At 38.9% G+C, this 25,147-nt stretch overlaps 2 protein-coding genes and 1 non-coding gene across 3 annotated transcripts in view; 2 read left to right on the top strand and 1 right to left on the bottom strand.

The window, feature by feature from the left end:
* LOC145460182 (E3 ubiquitin-protein ligase RNF123-like) overlaps positions 1-25,147 on the top strand; it is a 46,660-nt gene that overhangs the window by 5,476 nt on the left and 16,037 nt on the right. The window contains exons 7-25 of the mRNA XM_081444922.1: positions 1,192-1,278; positions 1,570-1,637; positions 2,861-2,986; positions 3,839-3,938; positions 4,708-4,809; positions 5,859-5,984; positions 6,303-6,395; positions 7,337-7,410; positions 8,064-8,160; positions 8,677-8,752; positions 9,498-9,562; positions 10,768-10,842; positions 11,291-11,414; positions 12,633-12,693; positions 14,866-14,906; positions 15,689-15,843; positions 16,404-16,487; positions 16,690-16,797; positions 18,283-18,460. Coding sequence (XP_081301048.1) covers positions 1,192-1,278; positions 1,570-1,637; positions 2,861-2,986; positions 3,839-3,938; positions 4,708-4,809; positions 5,859-5,984; positions 6,303-6,395; positions 7,337-7,410; positions 8,064-8,160; positions 8,677-8,752; positions 9,498-9,562; positions 10,768-10,842; positions 11,291-11,414; positions 12,633-12,693; positions 14,866-14,906; positions 15,689-15,843; positions 16,404-16,487; positions 16,690-16,797; positions 18,283-18,460 — 1,840 coding nt within the window. The remainder of the gene's footprint in view (positions 1-1,191; positions 1,279-1,569; positions 1,638-2,860; positions 2,987-3,838; positions 3,939-4,707; positions 4,810-5,858; positions 5,985-6,302; positions 6,396-7,336; positions 7,411-8,063; positions 8,161-8,676; positions 8,753-9,497; positions 9,563-10,767; positions 10,843-11,290; positions 11,415-12,632; positions 12,694-14,865; positions 14,907-15,688; positions 15,844-16,403; positions 16,488-16,689; positions 16,798-18,282; positions 18,461-25,147) is intronic.
* On the top strand, positions 15,999-16,071 carry Trnat-ggu (transfer RNA threonine (anticodon GGU)). The gene has a single exon. It is a non-coding gene; the product is annotated as a tRNA-Thr (tRNA).
* On the bottom strand, positions 19,140-21,553 carry LOC145460213 (carbohydrate sulfotransferase 10-like). The gene has a single exon (XM_081444955.1). It carries the CDS (start codon positions 21,509-21,511, stop codon positions 20,723-20,725), a length of 789 nt encoding a protein of 262 aa, XP_081301081.1. The 5' UTR covers positions 21,512-21,553; the 3' UTR covers positions 19,140-20,722.

The raw sequence follows: 25,147 nt of genomic DNA, 5'->3' as shown, positions 1-25,147 counted from the left end.
GAAGCCAGGAGGTCAAATCCTCACCATGATTTTTTTGTTGTTGTTATTTCTATTCCCCCACTGAATGGTTTTTGAAATTTTGAAAGTCAGGAGTTATTAGGGGTGACAAACTGCAGGATGTTTTTTTAAATTTATTGAAGGAGTGTGTAAAGCTCAACTGGAATGGGGGTGCAAGCTAAACAAAAACAAGGGAAACAACAATGAAAACAACACCTCTTCTGTGAATGTTTGGTACATATATACTGTACAGTGTATGTGTGATGATTCGAACAATTTTAAACTCTTGATAATTTACACAGTTGAACACTGCTATTTCAAACTCTCAGGGGAAGTGAAAAATACAATCAATTGTACGGTGCACATACATGCAGTTTGAAACAGTGGGAGTTTGAAATAGCCTATAGTAAAGGACTGAAGGGCAAGTTCGAGATAATGGGGAATTCAAAGTCTAACTAAGTTCGAATTAGCGGGATCCAACTGTACTCTTTTAGCATTAAATCTAACAGCAGCAGCAAAACTCAGTCTACAAAAATTAATTCAGAGTGTGGCTGGAGTAAAACTGCTGGCCTGGTGAATTTTTATTAACTTTGAAGGGAAGCGCGGTGGCCTCATGGTTAGTGCGCTCGTCTCCGGATCGAGCGGCCCGGGTTCGAACCCTGGCCGGGGACATTGTGTTGTGTTCTTGGGCAAGACACTTTACTCTCACAGTGCCTCTCTCCACCCAGGTGTATAAATGGGTACCGGCGAACTTAATCCCTAGGGTAACCCTGCGATGGACTAGCATCCCATTCAGGGGGGAGTAGAAATACTCCTAGTCACTTCATGCTACAGAAACTGAGATAAGCTCCGGCCTGATGGGCCACTTGGCTCGTATACAGACTTTACCTTTACCTTTTACCTGGTGAATTTTTATTCTTGATAAATGGTGGACATTTTCCACTCTCACTGACACTTAATACTGTATCTCCTGCATAAACATGTAAATTTAGCATTCCTTGTACATAAGGAACTATCTAAAATGTACATGTACTACATACACCATGTAGATCGCAGCATTATTTCAGATAAAAGTACTGTATATAATATGATTGTTATAATAAATACCTTATAGAATAAGATGGCAGATGACTTTGATGAGTTCCCTTCTCAGTTCTGCAACTAATAGTGTTATGCTAACCTGTTTCTCCACAGGAAGGTGTCGGTGATACCAACGACTCCTTTGCCTATGATGGCCATCGGGTTAGAAAATGGAATGTATCCACAGCAAAATATGGAGAGGTACCAGAATGTGCTCTAAGTTTTATTTCATTTTAGTACAACAAGAAATACCCAATATTTATCACTTACTGTAAAAATATTAAAAACTTTCACTGCCACATGAGTTGCTTACTATAGAAACAACTGTTTATCATGAAATGAATTTGTTATCGCAAATAGATGATTGACTTATTGTACTTGATAAACTACAGTGATTATATTAAACTTTTGTGAATGCTACAAAAACTTTTATATTTTCTAATTTTATGACTGTAAGAATGAAACTTCATTTAAAATTGTTTCGATGTTCAGGAATGGATGGCAGGCGATGTTATTGGATGCTGCATCGATCTAGATGAAGGCACAATTTCTTACAGCAGGTTGGGTGACTTAATGTAATAATTGCATTAGCTTCCTATAAAAAACGATTTCAAAAAATATTTAAGCAGAAAAATTAATGCAAGTAAAGTAACATGACGTTTCGACGACTTCATGTCAAATTAATTTAATTTATTCATTTGACAATGATGACATGAAGTCATCGAAATGTCAGGTTACTTTACATAGTACGTTAATTTTGCTGCTTAAATTGCATTAGCTAGTAGATATTGTTACAGATATTGAACAGATACATGTAGTAAAGGGTTTGAACCCAGGAGTATCAATAGTTCATCTTGTGTGAGCATGTGGGCAAGGGTTAACTTCTAAAAAGAACTGCAATTGTCGATGACCAACAACAGTTCTTTTCAGATCTACATGTACCCTCACCCGGATGATCATACAAGATGAATTATTATTACAGATATTAGTAAATAATTCAATTAATTACAGACAACGTACATCTGTAACCCTTTGAATTGAAAATCACCTAGCTGGAAATGAAAAGATTTTGGTATGGCATAATCATACCCAGCTTCTGTAAAAGAATGACTTGGCATATTTTCCATAATAAATAAAGTGTAAGGATTGGAGCCAATCCAAGGACATGTAGTGGCAATGTAACTATTATATAAATGACCAAATACAGATGAATATCAGGTGTTAATTATTATTATTATAGTGTTAATTGTAAAATGATAACTGAGATGCATGTAATACTGGTTGACTGAATCTTTTTTCTACAGTAGATGAACTGCGAATGTCATTTGGCATCCATGACATGCCAATGTTCTTCAGAACCTTTTTTGAATTAAAGTGTACATCAAGAAAATCGAAGACTGAAAGACTCGCGCTTCAAAATTTTTTAACAATGACATGTAGATCTTGACTGAATGCAAGTGATGACAAATTATAAAATCCAAGACTTGCTGAGATGCCATGATCCTTGTTTGAAAATCTGCAACTCATGAGACTTGCATGTACATGTAGTGATCTAGACTCTGAGACAGAAACTACTAGAAAAATGAAACTTTGCGGCTCAACATAAAGGATTCCATGATTTTATACGTAATAACCTAAAGCTACCATTTAAAACCCCTAATGCAAATTAGTGGACCCTTAACGTAACATTTTTATTTACAAATTTAGCCTACCCACTTTTTAAAATCGAAGTGGGTGTTGGTAATGCTCTACCTTCAGTTTTTTTTTTTTTTTCTTCTCCAAGGAATGGGCATTCTTTAGGCATGGCATTTGACAATGTGCAGTATGGTCCAGGTCTTGCTTATTTCCCTGCAGTCAGTCTTTCTTACGGCGAATCCTGCCAGATGAATTTTGGGGCAGCACCTTTCAAGTATCCTTTTGTCTAATATTTTGAAGTGTTGAACAGCTGAAGTGAAACATCGTCTTTTAAACATTAATTCTTATGTTATAGTTTAACTTCACAAGTAAGCAAGATGAATCAAATCCTGTTCCGGGATTGGCTACGCAAGTGGTAAGATGGAGTTTTCTTGCCTGCTTGTGATTACCCGCTGTATCCTGCAAGAAAGTGGGGGTACCTGAGTAAAATAAATTGATTGTTCAGTCACTATTCAGCCATCTAGACCTTATACGTGGTCCATAACTCATGCAAATAGTTGCCTTACCTACTTGTGCACAGTCAAACAGAATCTACAGTCTTAGGCTAGAATAGGACCAAGTCAAAATTAAGGCAAATGCACTGGTCAATACTTTTAGAATGGACTGACAGTATTAAAAAGCTGTTTGGCTGAGTGGTCAATGCATTGGTCTTCAAATCTAGTGGTCCTCTTCTGACCTCTACCTGGATTTGTTTCATGGTAGCTTTGAGTTCAAATCTTCGAACACAATAGTAAATAGCCAACTGGTTTGCCTCCAGCCAGTTGGGATTCTCAACAATGTTTAGTTTGAATTATTTGTTTTTAGTAGTTTGCTTGGCTCCAGTAGCCTTTGTGCTATAAACACTGCCAAGGGAAGATAAAGGTTATTATAAATTCATTTGTATTTTGTATTTTGTATTTTTTTGTCTTTTGACAAAGATAAAATCTTTCTACCTGCCTCTTGTCACATATATTTTTTTTAAAGACAGAAGAGATGCTGAGAGTTCTAGGCACTGAAATTAAATTGTAGTTATAGCCTGAATTGTTCCATTCAAGAGTCAGCTGGCATTTTTCTTAACTGTTGAAAGATTTCCTGTTGAAGATTACAAGCCTCTTCAAGATCCTCCGTTCTCAGATGTAGCCAAAGCTATGGAGCTTACTTCGTGTTTAGAGAGACTTTTACCAGCTGTAAGTTTAACCTTAGAGCTTTCTTAAATTGAGAACTTTCTAAATAAACAAGCTTGACCCAATTTAGACGCTGCTATCAAATGAACATTTTCATCCTTGTTTTTCATGTGTCATCGTCACTTCAAATATCTGGTCGACGTTTTCAAATTCTGTGATCATTACATCTTGGAAAAATCGCTAATACGATTAATAAGAACTTACAGTACCACACAATGCATTCTCTTGATCGTTTATTAGACTTAACACGTACAAGACATTTTAACCGTATTTTAACATCATGTTCTAGAAGTGTCAGACTATGACTACAATTTAATTTCAGCATTTTAACATCATGTTCTAGAAGTGTTTTGTGCAAAAGCGAAGGTACTTAGTCATAACTTAGCAACGCTTTGACCAAACCGGCAGAAGAATCGCCATGGTAGCTCCCCTTAGTTAAGGAACAGTTGCTAAAATTTCAGCTTCCTTTCTTTGTTTTACGAAAACATCCATACCCCTCCCATGGAAGTTTTCAGTTTAACCCCCCCCCCCCCCCACCCCCAATGGCCCCTCTGGATATTCTGGTTGTGTTTCGTACTTTCCTTAAAAAACTTTGGCTTTTGAAACCTCCCCCTTGGAATTTCCAATAACCTTCCTTGTATGGATATTTTTCTGGCACTACACAATATACATCCGATCTTTCTTGACAATTTGTTTCCTACGATAATTATTAACATAAGATAACTCCTCGGTATGTATTATCGCTTATTTTCTTGTTGTTTTTATCTCACAGCCAGACAGAGTTCCTTGGTTACCGCCTTCTCTTCATGGTCGCTCTGATACTCTAACTCTCCTTACCACTGCGCATGTCTTTGAAAAACTGGGGCCTCTGTTGGTAAATAATTGTTATGCTATTTTCTGACATTACTAACAGTCTTAGGTTGCTTGTTTTTTTGGGAGAGTAGTAAGATATGTAGCGAGCTAAACACACTAAACGGTTTAAGCCCTCAAGCACATGTCACGTAATTTACTTGGTGCTTAGCTTCTAGCAGTTTGGCCATTCAAGAGAAAAAAGGAGGAGTTGTTGGACATAAATTAAGCCGCTGAAAGTGAACTTCAGTTACCCAATTTATCAACTGCATGGTGTAACCATCAATGTAATAAAAGATATGAAGTTCTCAGTTTTTACTCGGGGAGTTTATAGAACAAAAATTATTCAGATTTTCGACTACAAATACAACATCACTTTTATGAAAGATGAAAGATGAGTGGGATTTCATTTGAGTATCGAAAAGTAATTGTACTTACTACACTACACGATTGGCTTAAAAAAACTCGCGCCAATTTTCCATCCAATCAAAAGTAAAACCAAAACCGATCGTTACTCGTTCGCACACGTTTTCCCGCGCTTCCCATCAGTTACCTGTAACTACTTCGAGTTTTGATTGGTTGACGGTATTGTCTTTGTCCTTTGTAATTGGCTAGAGTGATAACTTTGGTTTTGGTTTTACGACACTCAATTGAAAACCGCTCTAAACATGCGTTCTGTTTTTCCTGGGGCGGGGGAAAGGTTGAAGATGCTCGCCGCCTCTTCCAGAGGTATAAGTAAAGGATTTTGGTCTCATGTAGAGTGTTCATGAAGAAAAGCCACAATTTTTAGCTTTCAAAGTATTTTTAAGGGTGCACTCAAAGAAATATTAACAGGAAAAAAAAAAAAAAAAAAAAAAACGCTTTTATTTCCGTTTTTGGGCTCGATTTCTGCGGGTAGCCACGCTCAGATTAGTTTCTAGTAGGGGTTTAATTTAAACTTTCCGACGATTATCCCCGACCTTTTCATATGAGTTCCACCTCCCCCCTCCTTCCCTGGGCTAAGGAATCTCAATCTCGCAGGGTACCTACTGATTGCTCGATGTAATCTGTACTTTATGGTGCGGTATTTTATAGACTGGAGGTTATGTGGTGGAAGAGGTACTCCTGCCGTTTTTGCTCAAATCCTGCTCTGGAAGTAATCCATTGGATCATCAGCCAGGCGTGCACAAAATACTGGATCTTATGTGGGTGTGCATGGAGGTGAGCTCATACATATTGTAAACACGTAGCAAGATTGACGGAATCTTAGTTGAATAAAGGTGCAGCATTTGCTGTAATAGCGAGGTACACGTAGTGGAATTTTCACAGGTGGGCAGAACTATTTGAACTGAACTGGGCAATTTGCCTGGTGCCCAGCTCTTAATGAAACCCCTTTATTATATGGGTCCGTAGTCTCTTACCTGCCAAAGTCGCCATCTGCAAAGTTCCAAAAAAGTTTTCTTTGAAAGCTTAGTAACTTTTTGTGTGAATTTTAGTCTCATTTTCTTATGCGTTTCCTTGTTGTTGGTTTGTCTTTAGGAATTTGAAATCGAACCATGTCTGAGCCACTTGCTGAATGCGCTTATCAAGGTTTACTGGTTTCAACCGGTTACGTTGGATTTCAGGTCACAGGTATGGGTACCGAACATCTCAGTGTGATTTTTGCGCAAACCATTAGATAATGCGAGAGAACGACTTTCTTACTTAAACTTCTTCCAATGGTCAGTCTTGAACATTTATTTATAGACAGCAGCCACTTTATAGAAGGTGCCTGATTGGTTAAACGTTGTCACTCATTTCTATATATCGTGACTGCATCCGTCGCTTATCCAAAACACGCGGAAATTCTGATGTTGTCGAGCTATGACGTCTTATCTTGTGACGTCATTGTTCATGAGCTCAAGAAATGTGGGAAATTTGAAACTGGTTTGGTTTCAAGTTCACAGTGAACTTCAGAAGAAAACCACTCCAAATGAAAAGTTAGCACTTTCAAGATCCCCCAGGACCCAAAACTTAAAAGAGAATGGCTTATAAAAATGAAAAAAAGAATGCTTCATGCCCTCGAAGCATTCGCGCGTTTGTATAAAACACTTTACCGAAGACAGCTTCGAACAGAATTTTGTAGTAAGGAGTTTGTTGGGACCCTCTTTCAAGCTTCGTGAACTTGTAGTCAAGAAAGACGCGGTACCGACGATTTTTAACTTCACTATAGAACGTTGCAAGCCGGCAATTGGACAAAAAACAACGAAAAACAAGCGAATAATGTCCGCCGAACAGCGGGCGAACTCCTCTGCCATTTCCAAAGTAAAATAAGGTTTGTATTTAGGTCCAAAACCGTCCCCACGAAAGACTCACTGACCCAGAAACGCACAATGTTCAAGACAACAATGACGTCACAAAGCAGTCTCAGTTCCATTCCGTCCGTTAAAGTGCGAGGTCATTTCGGAAACGTTTACGTGAAGCCATCGGCTGTCTTCGTACGTTAAACATTTTTACTCCTTTTCACGGCTCAGAAAGAAAAATATCCTCGTAAGTTTCCTTTTACATGTTTTCTTTTCTCTCTTCATCTCCAGGTTCGTTGTCTGTCCTTGGCCCTTGCTATCCTTAAACACGAGAAGACTCGCAGGCTTTGGATTGCTTGCAAAGCATATCCTTTGTCAGTGAAATTAATTAACTTAAGTGGACTATTTTGGTTGTAAAAGAACAAAGCCCACTGCATGCCCCACATGTCGATAACCTGATTCCTGCCTCTTTTGTTCAGAATTGCCACTCTCCTATGGTTGCGCTCGCGTTATGAAGCAAAAATGGTAGCCGTTTGGAATACATTATACGTCCCATCCGGAATCACAAGGGACTTTATACCATGACATAGAAAATACAGCCAATCAGAATACAGGAAAGCTGTTGTACACTTGACGGTATTACACCTAACGCTCCGTTATTATTACGCCCAACGTTGGCCACTGTATATTTTATAGCATGGTATGAAATAGTTATGCAACGCTCTCTCGTGGTATACCATGCATACAAATGCTTGTATTTTTTTGTTATACACACGAAACTTTTAGAAGATACAAGTGACTCGTGGGATATTCCATGGTGTACCATTGGAAAACATTGCATAACTTGGATGTATAAAACAGGCAGACTATCTGTTTTAAGCTTATTTGCCATGACATGCACTTGTGTGAATGTTAAATGTAAAAGTGTTTTTTAAACTTCCTTTAAACTTACATGTAACATTGCGCTTAATTTTTTTTCTTCTAGCACTAGTTGTTTAGTTTCCTTGACTATGTAAACTTTTCCTCAGAAGTTTAGTTATTTTATGCATATCAAACCGCCGGATGACAACATTCTACAGTCGTCGTTTCCTTTGGTTTGGTGGGAAAGCGACGATGTGAGTACAATACGCTAGTTATTAGGCCGTCGCGCTGCTCATAGAAGCTCTCATGCTACTTGAAATATCGGTCATATTCCCATCCCTCAAACAACCGATCTGTAAGCCTCGTATGCCACTTTGCATGGAGTTGTTATATTCTGCCGTGTACAAATCCTGTGGGGTACTCCCAGAAAAATCTGGTGTGGGTGTGCGGCCAGTTTCCCAAAATCCTTACTCTATTTAAGACCAAAATCTGTAATTTTCCCTACCCTATCTATGACCTGGCCAAAAATGGGATATTCTATTTAAGACCCGATCCCATACTATAATCAATACTCTGTTTCAGACCTGCCTTAATCTTAGTTTTCTAGTTCAGACCGATGTTAAAGGCATTGTGAAGAGCTTTTGTTCAGGCAGGCAGGCAGGCACGAAGGAAATAAATATATAAATAAATAAACAAAGAAAGAAACAAACAAACAAACAAACAAACAAACAAACAAACAAACTTATGACTTATTTTTGAATCTCTTTCAGGAAACTTCTAAGCCAAGTGAGGCATCTAAAAGAGAATACACGACAGCCTGTAATAAACTTAAAAATAAAATTCAAGGTATGGAATATTTGTTAGAGATATAGAGCACTTGTGAACTTGTTTAGTTAGTACAGATCTTTTAGATTGATGTCAAAGGAAAGCCTAAGACTGAGAGTCGGTTAGAAGGTTATTCCTCTCTCGCGAATTACTATAAATCTAATAGCGTTCTATCACGAGCGCCGTTCTCTGATTGGCTACGCTACTCACTATCTGTTCTGTGATAGATAGTGAGTAGCGTAGCAGTGTGCCCTTGTTAACAAAATGGCGGCCGCTTCTTTTCGTTTTTGAAGTGTATGTGAAGAGGTGTTAGATAAAGTTTTGAACGACTGTTAGATTTATACGATAGAAATCTCGAACTCATAATCTAATTGATAAATAGTATCGTTGGGACTTCATGTTCGTGACAAAACTGAATTGTGTTTGCGAGGATGAACACACCCTGGAGTGTACAAGTGCATAAGTGAAGTTGCAGTTGTACAGGGCTCGCACAGGAGCGATAAATCTGAAGGCAATGGCGTTGATATCTGCGAAAAAAATCTGGAATTTTATTCAAGCTTCTGCAGGTTTATTGTCGTTTTAAAAGCTAAGTATATGTCTGCAAGCAGTTTTCATGCCGCTCATTACATTTTAAATAATTTTCTTGGAACAAAATAATGAAATTGTTGGCAGGGGTTTTAAGTTTTTTTTTAGGATAGTTCTAAACACGAATTTAACTTGTTTTCCTAAATATACAATCCAGTTGTTAATCGTATTGTCATTTCAGTGTTGGAGAATATTCAGGTGGAGATTTGCAAGATTTTGTTAAAAGGCGATGATCGACCCACGCAGGTAACTGGGGCCCGTTTCTCGAAAGCCCCGGAAACTTTTCGGGCCCGTAAAGCCATTTTTAGTCCGTGTGTATCTAAAAACGGAGAAGTGTATACACCTGAAACTTCTTAATTGAAGGGAGCTTCTCTTCATATTAAAAATATGTGAATAAAACAGCGCTGTAATCGTAAGGTTCGAGATTTTGCCATAGCTTTACGGGCCTGAAAAGTTTCCGGGGCTTTCGATAATACATTTTCATTTTAATTTTATAAACAACGCTAAAACGCATCGCACACTCCTCGGTCGTGCTTGTAAATAGCCAACTGGTCTGCCTCCCACCAGTTGGGATTTTTAAGCCTGTTATGTTTATTTGCAATATTTGTTTCATTCAGTTTAAGTGGCATGCCTGAAAACTAGCGAGTTGTAGCGAAGTGCATCGACCACTATAAATATTCAACGTTTAACATTTAACAATGCCCGGTTTTAAATATGAAACATAGCCGCAAAGAGACGTCTGAAACTCTTTATATTTTTAGCCGTGTTAAATTTGCCCTGAATTAATTTTAAAAAAAATATCGGCCTGGCCCGGGCAGTTCGAAAGGTGGATAACACAATCCACTGGATACATCCCTATCCAGTGTGTTGACATAACAAACCATGTTATCCACTGGATAAATCACTATCCAGCGGATAGCGTGGTTTGTAACACTTATCCACTCAGAGATTTATCCAGTGGATAGCGTTATCCAGCTTCCGAACAACTGGGACCAGGCCTTTCATAAGACCAAACTAGTTTAAAATGAAAAGTCTGAGATTTTTGTTGGTGAGTTCAGTTTAAAATCGACTATTTTGGACTTTTAAGCCTTTTGCCATTCTCATTCCAATTTCTTATATTTGGGGATATTTTCCAGCCCTGGGCTTTGCGTTTCCGATCTATTTGTCCTCAAAGGCTCTACACACTCGCTGCGGAATAGTGATTTCGTATTACCACGGTTTAGAACTATAGCTATGGCAAACACTCTGTTAGTTATCTTGGGCCATTCTTATGGTCAAAACTTACCGAAAATCAAAGAGATTCAGAGTGTAATCATGGTCGTAATTAATTTCAAATCGGCGTCGCGCTGGGCATTCGTTCGATCTTGAAATCACTCGCGCGATTACTCCCTGAATTTTAACTCCACTTGGTCCAATTACTATTACTAACCACGTTCCTTTGGTTTTTACAGGACTCCAAATCAACAAGAGTGCTTTTTCTTGAAAAGTTTAGAAAATTCCTTCAGGAAAATATGATGACTATTGCGGTAAGGTGGACTTACGTTTCATCTCATTTCACACATAGTTCTCTTTTTTAAATGACATTTTCCTTAGCCATTTTCTCCGTTCTCGGCTTTCATTACTTTATCATCACTCCAACTGGAACCATCAGCTGTGTAATTTTCCAAAAATGAGCTCTCATCTCGAACGTTGTGCGTTTCTTTTTTCCTGCGAGCTGTCAAATATCACTTAGAACTACAAAGATCCGACTGGTGTCTGCCATTGGCTGATTTTTCAAATCGAATCTCGGGCTAATCTCAGCTTCAGACTTCTTGTGGGCGACGACCACAAGAGCTCTAGGAACGAGTTTAATCTCAGAGGCCTTTCTCCCTGGAATATGGAACTTAGAGACGTCAGTTTTCATTCAATTTGTTATCAAAATTGGAGATGGTCAAGGGCATTGTACTGTATTCTGACTGCACTCTTTCCGCACAGCTTCAGCCGTCCAGCGCATGCGCAGGACCAGTGATCACGTGTTTCTACCACAGACTGGTGCAAGCAGTCCGCTGGCATTGGGAGCAGTGGGCTCATGAAAACAAATCTCCAATTAAAACTAAAGGTATGTGTGAACCTGGAACCTACTTGTCAAAAACGTAACTGCATGTGTTTGTTTACATCATGTGACCTTTCCTTGTATTGGTGTACTCCAACCACAACTGGATAAAGATTTCAAGTGAACCATTAGTTAAATCGATAAATTGAGCACATGTTGCAACCAAGGTAAAGCATATTAAGACGGATTCTGCTTAAAGTTCGAGCAATAAGTGCAAAAATTCTTCTCTAAAAATCTACTCTAGTTCATTTCTCAAGCATTCTCCAGAAAGTTAATGTCAAACCTCGTAAGAATGGTTAAAGCGTGTGTTACTGTGTTTTTAACTAACGCGAAACGTCTGTTTTAATTGAAATATGGATAACTTCAAGTTCAATTTTCTCTCGCGGGGTCAGCTTGAGAGCTTAAGTCTCGATAATTTCCTTTTAGCTGTATTCAAAATATTGCCATGCCATGAGATTTAACTTAATTATTGCCATTATTGCTCGAATGTTCTGTGGAAATCCTCGTAATTTTTTTTTCTATCTGCTCAGCTTGTTCAGTTTTCTTCCTTTTTTTAGTAGTTTTTCTTTTTGCTTAATTAAGTTCATTGTTTTATATGCTGTATTTTTTTTCTTTTCTTGTAAATGTGGCAAAATACAATGGTTGGTTGATTTTTCGGTTGTTGCCAACATTTCCTCAACACCCATTCAAACAACAGGTTGGGATGGTATAGATGGGGTTAACTGACAACTGACAAACACCGGGAAATTTAAATTACAACAGACATTTGTTCTCAGATTTACTTACAACAAACCCAAGGGCTTAGCCCTTGATATTCGTTTGATATTCATTGCAATATTATTATTTTAAGTCGGTAAATATTAATCATTTACAATTGGACCCTCATACTGTCTGTTACATGATCACCCATTGAAGGCCACGCGCTTCAGCCGGGTCACAGAGAAAATCGAGATGTCAGCTGTTATTTTATATTCCCGGGATTTTCGGTTGACTGGTTCGCTTTTCAAAAATTCAACAACTTCTTGAAACCTATGTGGGAAATTTTCTTGCCCGGCATTTGTCACCGTTTCGAAATTTTCGGAATTTTTGGTTGAATTGAAAGTGTCCTAGGAGAGGTTATAGGTCTTCAAACAACCTAAGGAAACCTGTCTCATTCTCCCCATTATGTGGTTGTCAATTAAGCTCTAATGATTTATTTGTCTGATTTGCTTTGTTTGGGTTTAGATGCTTACATCCCCAACCACGTTTTCCTCGACGACAAAGTTCACTTTTGGGACCTTCCAAGGTAACATCATACACAAGATAGATAATTCCAAAAAAACAAAGTTTGCGAAGCTGTCAATATAACCGTTTTGGAAGCTTTGCACTTTTAAAAATATAACAGGGGAAAAAAAATTACTCTAGTTGTGTTGATGGAAACATTATTGCTTAAATTCTTCTTGGTTCAGAAGAATAAGGGGAGGAAACTTTCTGGATTTTAAATTTGCCATATTCGTACTTAATCCTCCGTAAGAAAAAATACGGCGACTGGTACATTTACCCATAATTCTTAGCACACGTTAACATAAACAATGCTCATAAAATCGAACAGAAACGTTCTAACATCGTCAAACCGAGCAATCACAATGTCATTAGCACAGGGACAAATATTGCAAGAAACATGACTTTCCCTGTACCTTATGGGCTGTGCAAGGTTCGCATGGTATTGTGGTAAAATGTACAACTGCCATATTTTTTCCTTAGGAGAATTTCGCGATTTCGGCTCAGCTTTTATTTACGAGGTTTAATTTCGCGGTTTCAAGAAGGCAAAATGAAAATAAAAAGAGCCTTAAATTTCGCGAAAGTACGTCAACAAAGGTTTTATTTTTATGAACTTTACAAAGGTAATGAATCCTCAATATACCGTACAAGCACAGCCAGTAATTCGCTTGTGCAACACTTTTGTGAGACTTCTATTTAAGCGGACACCCTCGGGACACTCATTAGTGACCGCTTAATACAGGGTGCCCACTCCACTAAACTGGTTTTAATATGTTGTGCAATGATAGTTAACTAGTAACCCTTTTATAACACGGTGTAAGACAGTGTAACACAGTGTAAGACCAAAGACTGCTCACAGCACAATGTCCAGTTAGTTGTCAATGCATCAATCTGGAATAATCTACTTCGCTTTAAAACAACATCGCTGAACGGCTTTTAGCAAAAAGCCCTTGAAAAGTCTGCTTATTGCAGGTTTTGTCAGGTTTTGTGCAACAAAATGGCTTAGTATTGGTGTTTGCGTCCGCCTAACAGAGGTGTCTGCTGAATGCAGTTTATTTTACAGTAAATGTGGGGGGAAAAAAATTTAGGGACTCACGCTGGTGTCTGCTTAATAGAGGGTGCCCGCTTAATATGAAGAGGGAGGAATAAGGGAGGGTCGTTAATCTTGGGACTTTTCGGTGTTATTTAGTCCAGTTCTGGCCCTCTCTGTGTCATGCAACGCTACGTTCCTAAGAGTGTACCGTTGCGTGACAGAGAGGGTGAAAACTGGTCTTGCTGTTGTTTAAGGACGTTCGCGCTAATTGTTTCTGCGCATCCTTACTGTGCACGCAAATTCGTACGCCACGTCATGCATGAGAGCGCGCGCTAAGTAATAAAATGAACAATGACAGGGCAGATGGCCAATGCTATACCTTTGCCTGGATTTAACGATCTTGGACGTTCGATGACCCCTATTTTTCTTTTGATGGATCGTTTTCTCTACCGATTTCCTACGTTTAGCGAAAAAATGAAGAAAATCTCTGGACTAAAAGTTTGAATTTTTTGCAAAATGCACCATCGAATTCCGTTCTTTTTAGCTCTTCGTTTATCTGTGCGACAGTTTCAAATGCTTCTTGAAGGGTTAAGTTTTGTGAAAACGTTGGTAACATTTGGAATTATTTACGCAACAGACCCACTTCTACAAAATATGACTAAGATCGTTTGCCTCCGTTGACTCACCTTCGATATTTTTAACTATAAACCCCTGTAGACCATGCTGAATTACGTGCACCAATTTTTCGAAATCAGCCGAGTAGTTTTCCACGCGCTTTATCTCTGAAAGCAAGTCGGTGACTTCCAATTTTTTTTTACATTTCTGACACAAGTAACTCATTATCTGACTGCAGTAAAAATTTTTAAAAAATCTATCGACTGGAAAATTTTCGCGCGAACGTCCTTAAAACGATAGCCAGCAAATCATAACACTAGTATAATAGGATAAGGATCTATCTCAGTCATAAGTTGTCCTTAAATTTTCGGCGATTTCTTAGCTATCGGTTAACAACCCATTTCTCAGGTATCAATTAATTTTGCAGATCTCAGATCTCACCCGGTAGAAACCGGACCACTTCTCAGCTGACAGTTGATATAAACATTTGACCAATTCAAACTCCATCCACACCCTCATAGATTGCTCTTTGTTGTTGTCTTTCCATAGACTCGGTGGCGTGCTGTCACATCTCAAAAAAGCCTACCCTGGTAAGTCACATAATCCTGACATCGCTGCGTATTGTAAAATGATATTGGGAATTTGTAGGCCAACGTTGCGCTAATTTTGTTCGGTAAAACACGTTGTGGGAGACCTGGGATTGAGGACCAGACCCCTTTGTATGCACCTGCCGCGCGATCATAACTATTTGGGAGAAAAATTGTAGTCGGACCAAAGTTGAAAACTTTCAATTCTTTCCAACTCGGAGGATCTAAGGAGTCTGTTGTTTTCCGTCTGCTGATCGTTTCCTTTATATATCATATTAGAATAAATCTACCAGCGTTCTATCACGAATGGCGTTCACTGATTGGCTACACTACTCATTATCTATTCTATTGCAGGTAGTGAGTAGCGTAGCAGTGAGCGCTTGTTAACAAACTGGCGGCCGCCTCTTTGCGTTTTCGAAGTGTCTGTGAAGAGGATTTGGATAAAGTTTTGATCAACTAGTAGATTTATACTAATTAGAAACAATATTAGATTACTCGCCCTCGATTTCTATGCGTGATAGTTGACTCGGGCTGCGCCCTCGTCAACTATCGCGCGATAGAAATCTCGAGCTCATAATCTAATTGTTAAATAGACCATTCTAAGTTAACCTGAGCATGGGTTTACATTAAAACACTCGATCCGAAATTTCACTCATTAACCTTCAGGGCATCGCGTCTCACTAAATTAACTTTTATACGTAGAGGTTTTACACTCTTGAACAGTGTTGTTACAACTTTCATGATTGTCTCTATCACTTTTAATTGACAATTTATTCTCTTGTCAGATGCCATCGAAACATCAGCCAACCGAGTGAAGTCTGGTGAGGCGGACGAACAATCTTTGACTTGCGAAGATCGCAATCTCGAACCCTCATTGGTTGAAATGTTGGATGGCGTCATCATGCTGTACCACATTGCTGTGCACAAGCAGCTATCGAAGGTACGTTCTTGGGTCCGAGTTTCTAAATTTCATCAAATTAGGAGCTAGATCTCGTTTCAAAACCGCAGTTCAAATATATGGTTTTCATATATTCACTTGTATTCTTCACCATCTACGGGTATATAACGAACTCACAACATGACCAGATCCCAGTTGGCTTGATAGCTCAGTTGGTAGAGCACTGCACCGGTATTGCAGAGGTCATGGGTTCGAATCCCGTTTAAGCCTGAATTTTTTTCAGGCTTAAATTTGACAACTGCTTACGTTGTGTAAATAGCTGCGATGATTAATAATGTCTTCATGAATTAATTTGGCAGTCTACTTTCGAATTAATTACACTATTTAGTGACTGGAAGCCACATCAGCTTAGCTAGTTTTCATGCGGTCCTCTATCCTGGTCGAATTGCAATTTAGAGTGTTGGTTGACTGTTGCAAGCTGTGATGAGTTGATGGGCCAGCATTTCATCCAGGGGTAGGGAAGGGGCGGTTACAATACATGTCCTCTAGTAGTGAAGGTCACTATGGGTTATGTGTAAACAAAGTTATTGTTCTCATTTCAGGTGAGAGCGGTCCGGGACAATATGAAACAAAACATCAAAGCTCTGGAAGAAACAATGGGGAAGATCAGACGCTGTGAAGCAGAGGTATAAACAACTTTATATCAATAGTAATCCACAAGTGATTTCTCTCTCTCTCTCTCTCTCTCTCTCTCTCTCTCTCTCTCTCTCTCTCTCTCTCTCTCTCTCTCTCTCTCTCTCTCTCTCTCTCTTCCATCATTGGTTAAGGTAGGCCACGTGGTAACTTTGTACCGAGCTATTAAGAATGACCCTGAGTGTTTGCTTTCAGAGAACAGACGTGCTAACAGAACTGCAAAGATCTAAGAGAGTATTCATGCAAGAAAGCACGAACTGCGCAAGGCACATGGCTTGGGTTTCCACTCTTATTTTCACTAAGGTTCGTATCTGTGTACAAGGACTGCATCACACGTCACAAGCTTCTTGTGGCTTTTAGCAAAGCTAAGCCACCTTTTTTGCGACTTAAATCGCTACTCGTCCAGCAGCAATATCGTTCTAGACTCCGCAGTCCTAATTTTGGTCAGCACCAAGAATATATCTTTTTAGCTTGGGTGGTTTGTTTTCCCATCACAGACCACGTGATGTTTTCTCGAGAATAGCTGGTTTTCACGTGACGTCACTAAAATTCAAACAACAAAACTATTGATCTTCCTGCGATTTTACTTTAATGATGTATGAGAGCAGCTGAAAACTAATATTCATACAAATTTTCGCTCCGAATAGGTTCTTAGTTTTGTGATACACTACGCTTGAATTTCTAAGCTTTTGCGTGACGCTACATTTACATGACGGCCTAGAGAGCTGTCATGATCGTTAAAAAAGTGACTTATTTCGGGGAACTTGACTATCTGAACAGTTCATGTCTTAGAAAAAAGTATTATTTTAATGTTTTAGAGTTTCTCGAGAAATACATTTACGCTTTTGTAGCAAAACTCAGTGACAGATGTTTCTGTTGGTTTCCGGCCGCCATGTGGGTGCCCATACGGATGGGCACCAACATGGCGTCTCCATACAAATCTCTGTAAATTTGGGTAAAAAATTTCTTCGCATATCTCGCATAAGAAAAATTTCTGTGACCAGAATTTTGGCGAGAGTCTTTGCATATTTGCCTTCTTTTATTTCCCAGATTCTGGACTTTATCTATTGACTGGTTTTGTTTTTTTATTTTGATCTATTTTGAATTCCGTGACACTGAAAACGAGCAATTGTTCTTTAATCCATCTACAAATTATTTATTAACTACAAGCGGCTACTTGAAAATTTGAAAGCAAGAATTCTCAAGATTATGATCACATGGTCTTAATTTGGGAAAGAAACCTTCCGAGCTACCCCACCAACCCGTGCTTCGAGGATTTTTTTTTGATCTCGCTCCAATTTGCGCTCGGTCAGAATGCAGAAAAAGCTCTTCGTACGGGGACGCTTGCTACGGTGGCTAAGCTTGTAGGTTCTATGGAGACCTCTCGGAGAAATTGGAAGGTGAACCAGCATGTTATGTGTACAATCAAACCACAACCAGGACTTAACGGTTTCAGTTTTTTGATTTGCCCAGAGCCCCCAGGCATTCGGTCACCGCTGACCGAAATAGCGTGGGGTCTGGGGATGAGAGTGGCCTGTCAGGAACAAGCTGGAGTATTTAGAGCACCCACGAAACAGGTGTGGGGATCAAAATTTGACTCTGTTAATATGGGCATGCTTTTTATAAACGCTCGGTAATAGATGGTTCGAGGTGCGAGATGGTAACCCTCATACTGAGTATCACTTGATATATACAGCATTTTAGATGACGAACTTCTATTTTCTCGTTACCTGCTTGCTAGGCATTATATTGTTATTCTAAGGAGAACTCGACTTTTGATCACTCTAGGAGAAACAGAACGACGTTCACTGGATGTTGAATTATATTGTGTCATCCCTGGAGCGGGGATCCTCTAAAGAACCTCTCTTTGAGTTCACGCCTGAGTTCTACATGGAGGCCGCTATCAATGCGTTTCACGGGCTCAGGCACTACTTCCATCCTACTACAAACTTCGACGATATTCCAGGTACAAAGTCTTCTTTTCTTTCGGAATCTTGTAGGCTAGTGCTTCTACTGGTCATAATCTTGAGTTTCAAAACATGGGAATCTTGCCTCATAAGCATACGACTTGGGGTAGAATTGACTCCGAAAGTTAAAATAGCTTTAGAAGCTTAGTCACAGGCGAAAGTCATGGCTCTATGTGAGTACTATTAAAAAAGATATTAGCTATCAAACACTGCAAAATTGCTGGGTGGCAAAAGCGATAATGATAATTGTTGATTTATTCTATTAATTCTCATGGAAGCAAAATTGTGAAACGAGTCGCCTCCGAAAGTTCAAAGAGCTTTTGAAGAATAAGTCCTATGTGACTACTGTTAAAAGAGATATTAGCTCTCCAACGCTGCGAAACTGCTGAGTGGCAAAAGCGATAACGACGCTATACGATGTTTGTAGTTTTTAAACCCGCATCAATAGCTTGAACTACCTTGAACTAAGTGCCATTGATTTGTGTAATGTAGACGTTGGTTGGGTATAGCGAACTGTTGGTTGAATTTTTCAAAGAATGAAGCTAGATGTTAGCTCGGCCTGTGTAACTCGAGGGGAGGTTTGTGTAGGGGCCCTTAGCTGCTACGACCAAGGCTAAACACTGGTAACGTCACTTTTTTCAATTTAATTACCTTTGCCAACTCGAAGTTGATTATCAGCTAACTCTTTCAGCTGCAAGGAGCTAAATTCTTGTAAACTCTACCTTTTTAGTGCGGTCAAACTTCAAAAAATCGTCGCATTAAACCCTAAATAATTCTGCAATCCATCGAAACAAAGCGTTTCTATACATTGGAGTCCCGATTTCTCGAACCCTCATTTTCTCAAACCTCTCGATAACTCGAACCAAAAGTCGTTTCCCCTCCTCAGGCGAACACTGTAATTTTACCCCCGATTTCTCCGAACTATCCGATTTTTCGAACCAATTTTCGTTTCCCTTGGAGGTTCTATAAATCGGGATCATGTTACACCGTATGTATTCATGTTGCAATGTATAATCTTTCTGAACTTTAATTTATGTCTTATTTCTGGATACTACGTGTTATTTCTATTTCCGTACGAATACCTTTGGTTAAAGTTCAAGTTCAAGGTTCATTTCAAAGTTACCACTTAACACACGAGGGGACAAATTTCTGAGACCAGTCCCGGAAACAAGTCGGTGGAACAAGTCTCTTCATGTGAACTAGTCACAGATCTAGTGGCAGGGACTAAAGGTTGGTTTTTCTGACTTGTCCCACGAATTCAAACTGACTTGAACTGTTCGTGTGAATTTTTCGTGTGAACTGTTCGTGTGAAGTGTTGGTAGAAAAAGTAAAATTCGAGTTTGGCGACTTTGTATCATAAAGTAAGCATCTGTATCCCAAATTAAGCCCCGCAATAGGCCTCTTTAGTTTGGACGGTTTGTTTTCCCATTGTAGACCACGTGATATTCTCTAGAGAATTTTATTTATCCATCTTAAAATTATTCATTCATATAGATCGTTTTCACTGTCACGCAATAAAAAATAAATCGAAAACCATTCAGTGGATAAAGTCAAGAAATTGTGATCTTATAGGAAATAGATAGAGAAGATACTTCTCCAAGTTTAAGGTTTGTACGTTTTCCCAGACTGCAGATATTTGTCGAAATGTTTCGCAAAAATTTACCGAGCCCAGTATGGAAACGCCATGTTGGGGCACCTCTGTGGTACACCAATATGGCGGCCGGAAAATAGTGTGAACATCTAGAACTTATTTTGCCTATCTAGGCGACTGATTATCTGTACTGAACAAACAAACATTTACATAAACACTTTTCCTAATGATCTAACTTCTAAAAAAGCTAAAAATCATGAGATAGGTATACATTTTTCGATAAATGCGATCGTAGCTTTGTGTCACGTACCGCCTAACTCTGAAATTCAAAATACGCTGGGTTTCAAACGAAGCACACTATTGAGCTGTAACATTGTAGACATATATAAATTTACCCCCTCTTATGCCTGATGGGGATAAAAACTTTGGTGGCTCTTTAGTTTTCGAATTTATAAAATGATGACGTCACATGAAAACGATCTATACATGAGACCATTTAAGAATTTGATAGCAAGAATTCTCAAGAGTATCATCACGTGGTCTGCAATGGGAAAACAAACCGCCCAAGCTAAAGAGGTCGATAATGTTACATTCTGTTTATACTTATCTCAACTTAGCTAGCCTTTTTGGCTCTAGCTCAAACTCAGAATTGCTGAGAATCGTAGTTTACTTACGTTTTGAAATTTGTTCTTTGCTTGGTTTTATTGAGGAGGGGTTGTACATGACCCAAATAATCATAGCCAAACATTTCAAAGTCATTGCGATACTGCTCGCCCAACTGCTTGATATACCGAGGAGGAACCTGGGAATAGTACTCCAACACTTCATCCGAGCCGGTTGATTTGTGGATTGGCGGGAAAGTTACGCGGTCGTCAATTCCCGCCATTTTTAGTAGCAGAGGTGCGTCGTCTTTCAAAGTCTCTAAGTGACCAATGAAATCGTAATCAATAACACACGGATGACAGAGCTGCTCGTATTGTCGCCAATGTTGATCCCGCGGCACATCATTGGAAAAATACTGAATAAACTCAGCGAAGGTGATATTGATGTTATTATAGTCTCCATTGGGTTTATAATCATGTGGGCGGTATGCTTTGACGATTTGTTTGCGAGTTCGTTTGCCGTATCTCCTATCCCTTCCAATAATCTTATCTTTGTAAGCAGAAAGCAAGCGATGCAGGGGTTCCCGAACGAAGAGAAACTTGAAATAAGTTTGAATGCGCTCAGATCTTTGCTTGTCTGTATATTGAGATAAGCGCGGCCACAAATTCTTGCGATGGATCTTTTTTATGTTCTTGTCGAGTCCACGAAGATCCCCTAACACTCGTTTCCACGTTGTTGAACTCACTTTCGGAATTGTACAGTAGATGATCTTGTTTTCATCGTCCACAGTAATAAAGTGTAATTCGCTGGAATTTGGCCTCGTCTGGTATGAATGTGTGAGACAGTATTCTCTCATTAGCTTCTTCCTGGCAATCTGTCTTCCTGCAGCATCTAAAATGTGGACAGTTTTTTGGTGATCAGTTGTTTTTTTTTTTGTTTTTTGTTTTGTTTTTTTAATGCCTAAAATTCAGTATCAGCGCTTGTTATAGGCTGCTTGCTAAATTTCTTTGAAGTTTCGAAAGTACATGTTAACCTACTAAAAAGATACACATTTCAGTACGAACCGTGCAATTTTCAAAAACGGAGATCAAAACATACAGTTGTAAATTCGAATTTTATTTACTATCTGCCGGTTGCGGCCTGCGGGTTGCCGCTAATCTTGAAACTGCTCAGTATGACTGTCAGGTGTGATTGGATTAGCGGGGATTGAGTGATTGATTGATTGTTGATTACTCTTGGAAATTAAAGAAAAGCTCAAACGCTTTTAAGGTTTTCAGTGTTGGTTGATTGCCTAGCAGCATCTAAGATTTGCAATTTATTTGGGAATAAAACGCGTTATACGAGTGTAATTAAAAGAAAATTTATTAACACAGACACTAACACGCTTATGATGCAAATTGGTGTATGCTCATTTATTAGCATATGCGAACTGTACTAACCTTTTTTAGTGTCTGTCAATGTTTTACTATTGTTCTTATATATTATATATTTGTATTTTAGTATATATATTAATGGAACTGACCGTAGTCAACTTATCTGACCGTGCCGTAAATAATATTTGCAGGTAATAATTATTAGTTGTTTACCTCCATTTCAATGAATACTAATGATTTGAGTTTACTTGCAATCGAATACAAAAGCATTGAATATCCTAAAGTTGATTTTAGTGTTTCATTTCTTAACTTGTCGAATCTATGTAAAAATGTATGTAATGTCTGTATGTAAAGAGTTATAATAATAATAATAATAACAGTGAAGACTGTGTTAAATTTTGGTTGCTCAATGCACGGGCATTTCTGAACGAGTTCTTCTGAACTCCTTGGTGTTCCGTGAGTAAACAAATGATATATTTACATATTTGCTGTTGATGAGATAGGGATTCGAGATTTTTGTTTAATATGCCAAAGACGCGTCCAATCTTTTTGGCGGCTTTCCTATTTGGAAGTGGGGCATGAACGTTCAGAATTTCCGCAGAAAGATTCGAAAACCAGTGTGCAATTAGATACTTTACGGCCAAAAGGTCCACAATACGTCTTTTTCTTTAATTTGTTGTTAACATACAAAGCCTAGTGGCGGCTTAAAAAAAAACCTTTGTGTAAAATTCGCGTTAGAAAGCGTTTTCCTGGTTGCGAAATGAATAATAAATCAAAAACTATTGGATGGATGAAGTCAAGAAAATGCGATCTGATAGAAGATAAATAAAGAAGAAACTTCTCCAAGTTTTAGGTCTGTGCGAAACTACAGATATTTTTCGAAATGCTTCGCACAAATTTACAGAGCCCAGTATGGAACCGCCACGCTCGTCCGTACTACACAAATATGGCGGCGGGAAAATAGTGTAACCATCTAGAGCTCACTTTTGGTTATCTAGGCCACTGAACATCTGTACTGGACAAACAGACGTTTACATAAACACTTTTCCTACTACTTTCACTGCACAAATGTCTAAAACTCACGAGGTGTGTGTATATTTTTCGACAAACGCAGTCGTAGTTCTATGTCACACACAATCACAACTCTGAAATTCAAAATACACTCGTTTGCAAACAAAGGACGCTAATGAGTTGAAAAGTTTTCAACGTATATCCAATTCACACGTCTTATACCTGATGAAGATAGAAACGCTGGAGGCTGTTTGGTTTTGGATTTTAAGGTATCGTGGTAGGTGGATTTTTACGAAAAATGCGATAAATCTTTTTTTGGCTCTTCAAATTGAGAAGACTGAGATAAATATTTTGCAAAAAGAATGGGGGAAAGGGCTTTTTTACTTTTTAAGTTAAAGCAAAAAAACTATTTTTGAATATTATTAACCCCTTACAGCGCGTTGACACCTCTAATTAAAATTCACCGCCAGGTGTCACAAGCAACGCGAATTTCATTTGTGCACGCCACAGGCGGCCGAAGCTCACAATGCGAGGAGTTTTTTTTTTTCTTTTTTTTCTTTTTTTTTTTTTTTGATCTTTATGCGAACGTCCAGCGCGCGAAACGTGACACGGTTACCGCCGACATCTACTATTACATAACGACCGAGTTTGGTTACGCGAAACGTGACCTTCGCCTTGCAGTATGTGGTGGTGTTGTGTTACAACGGTTTGAATTTATAAAGGTTTGTACGGGGAAAAACGGTAATCGACATTATAGCTGAAATTTTGGTATTTTTGCAATAAAAATGACTCACCTCAATGCCTTGTTGTCTTTTCTATTGTCATCTCGCTTCTCAGCTCGATCCGAAGCCTTTTAAGCGAGTTATCGCTTAATAGTTTTCCTCTACTAAGAAAGAGTAACTCTTTTTTTGTAGAGGAAAACTCGCATTGTGAGCTTGGGCCGCCTGGGTGTACGCGAACTGTTCTTGATCTGGTTGTTTCATCGCAAGTTTGGCTTTCGTTCTTGTCAAATTTTCTGTATGTCAGGACGAAAAATTCTTGTCCATTTTTGTCTTCGAAGAGGCCGAAGAGGCGAAAATCTGCTGGAACCCACAGGTTTGGCGTCGAACAAGATCTTTGGCTCTGAGCGACCGTGGTTCGCACTGTAATCAAGAAGAATGGTTGAAGGAACTCGAGGACACTAGTCCCGCCAATGAAGCTAAAGGACAAAATACAACAAGTGCTAGTCGCACGAAATTGTTGTAGAACGGACGCGATTCCGAAACTTCCACAACGAGAGAGTCAAGCGCAGATGTAGATGTTGATAATGTAGACCTCAAGATTTCCTCTTTTTCATGCTTTTTGGCTTCACGAGACATGGTTTTCAAAAAAATGTCTGGAGAACAAAGCAGCCTAAACTTAAGCAACATAATACCAATGCCGCCGACGACATCTTTTAAGTAAAAGTGGTCACAGCAGTTTAACATGTAGTTTGTCCCTTCTCGGACGACTTCACTGCGACGCGGGTTTCCGCGCCAGAATGTTAGTCGTCTGTTTATTTCAAGTTGTCATAACCCATTGTTGTGGTAAACTGACCCATGCCGACATCTGTCAGTGAGAAGGGGATTTTTAACACCTATTCATACAAATCTCATAAAAGGTTTTTCGTGTTTTTCTCGATAAAATAAAACTGCATATAAGGATGAACATTTTTAGTTCGTTTACCCGCGTCTTCCGATGGAATTGGCCGAAAATCGGCAGGTATGTTCTAGGATACCTCCTTCGAAAAAGCGTGTCGGGCTTTGTTTAATTTCGCTTCAGTTTCAAAGTTATGACCTCTTTTGTAGAAGGAAACGTCCGCATTAAAACTATCAAAGTTTAGGAGAGTGTAGAAAAAAAACCAAACCACATCTGGAAAATCGCAGACACGATTTTTGAGGGTGATGTGTGAGAGAACATTTCCGATGTAAATCGCGCCGCTCCGATAATTCACGCGCGGAAGCGAACCAGTTAAGCGAAGCAGTGTTTCTGAGTATTTCTTTTATATCACTGCGACAATATTTTTTTAGAAAATTTCAAAGATATGATTGTATTCTATAACTATTAAGCTTTCAGAAAATGTATAGGTT

Source organism: Orbicella franksi, chromosome 11 (assembly GCF_964199315.1).
Source record: "Orbicella franksi chromosome 11, jaOrbFran1.1, whole genome shotgun sequence".
Lineage (NCBI taxonomy): Eukaryota > Metazoa > Cnidaria > Anthozoa > Scleractinia > Merulinidae > Orbicella > Orbicella franksi.
This window is presented reverse-complemented; position numbering and strand designations above follow the sequence as displayed.

Bases quoted from the DNA above. Each gene is read 5' to 3' on its own strand.
- LOC145460213 (XM_081444955.1), bottom strand. From the start codon at position 21,511: ATGAGAGAATACTGTCTCACACATTCATACCAGACGAGGCCAAATTCC.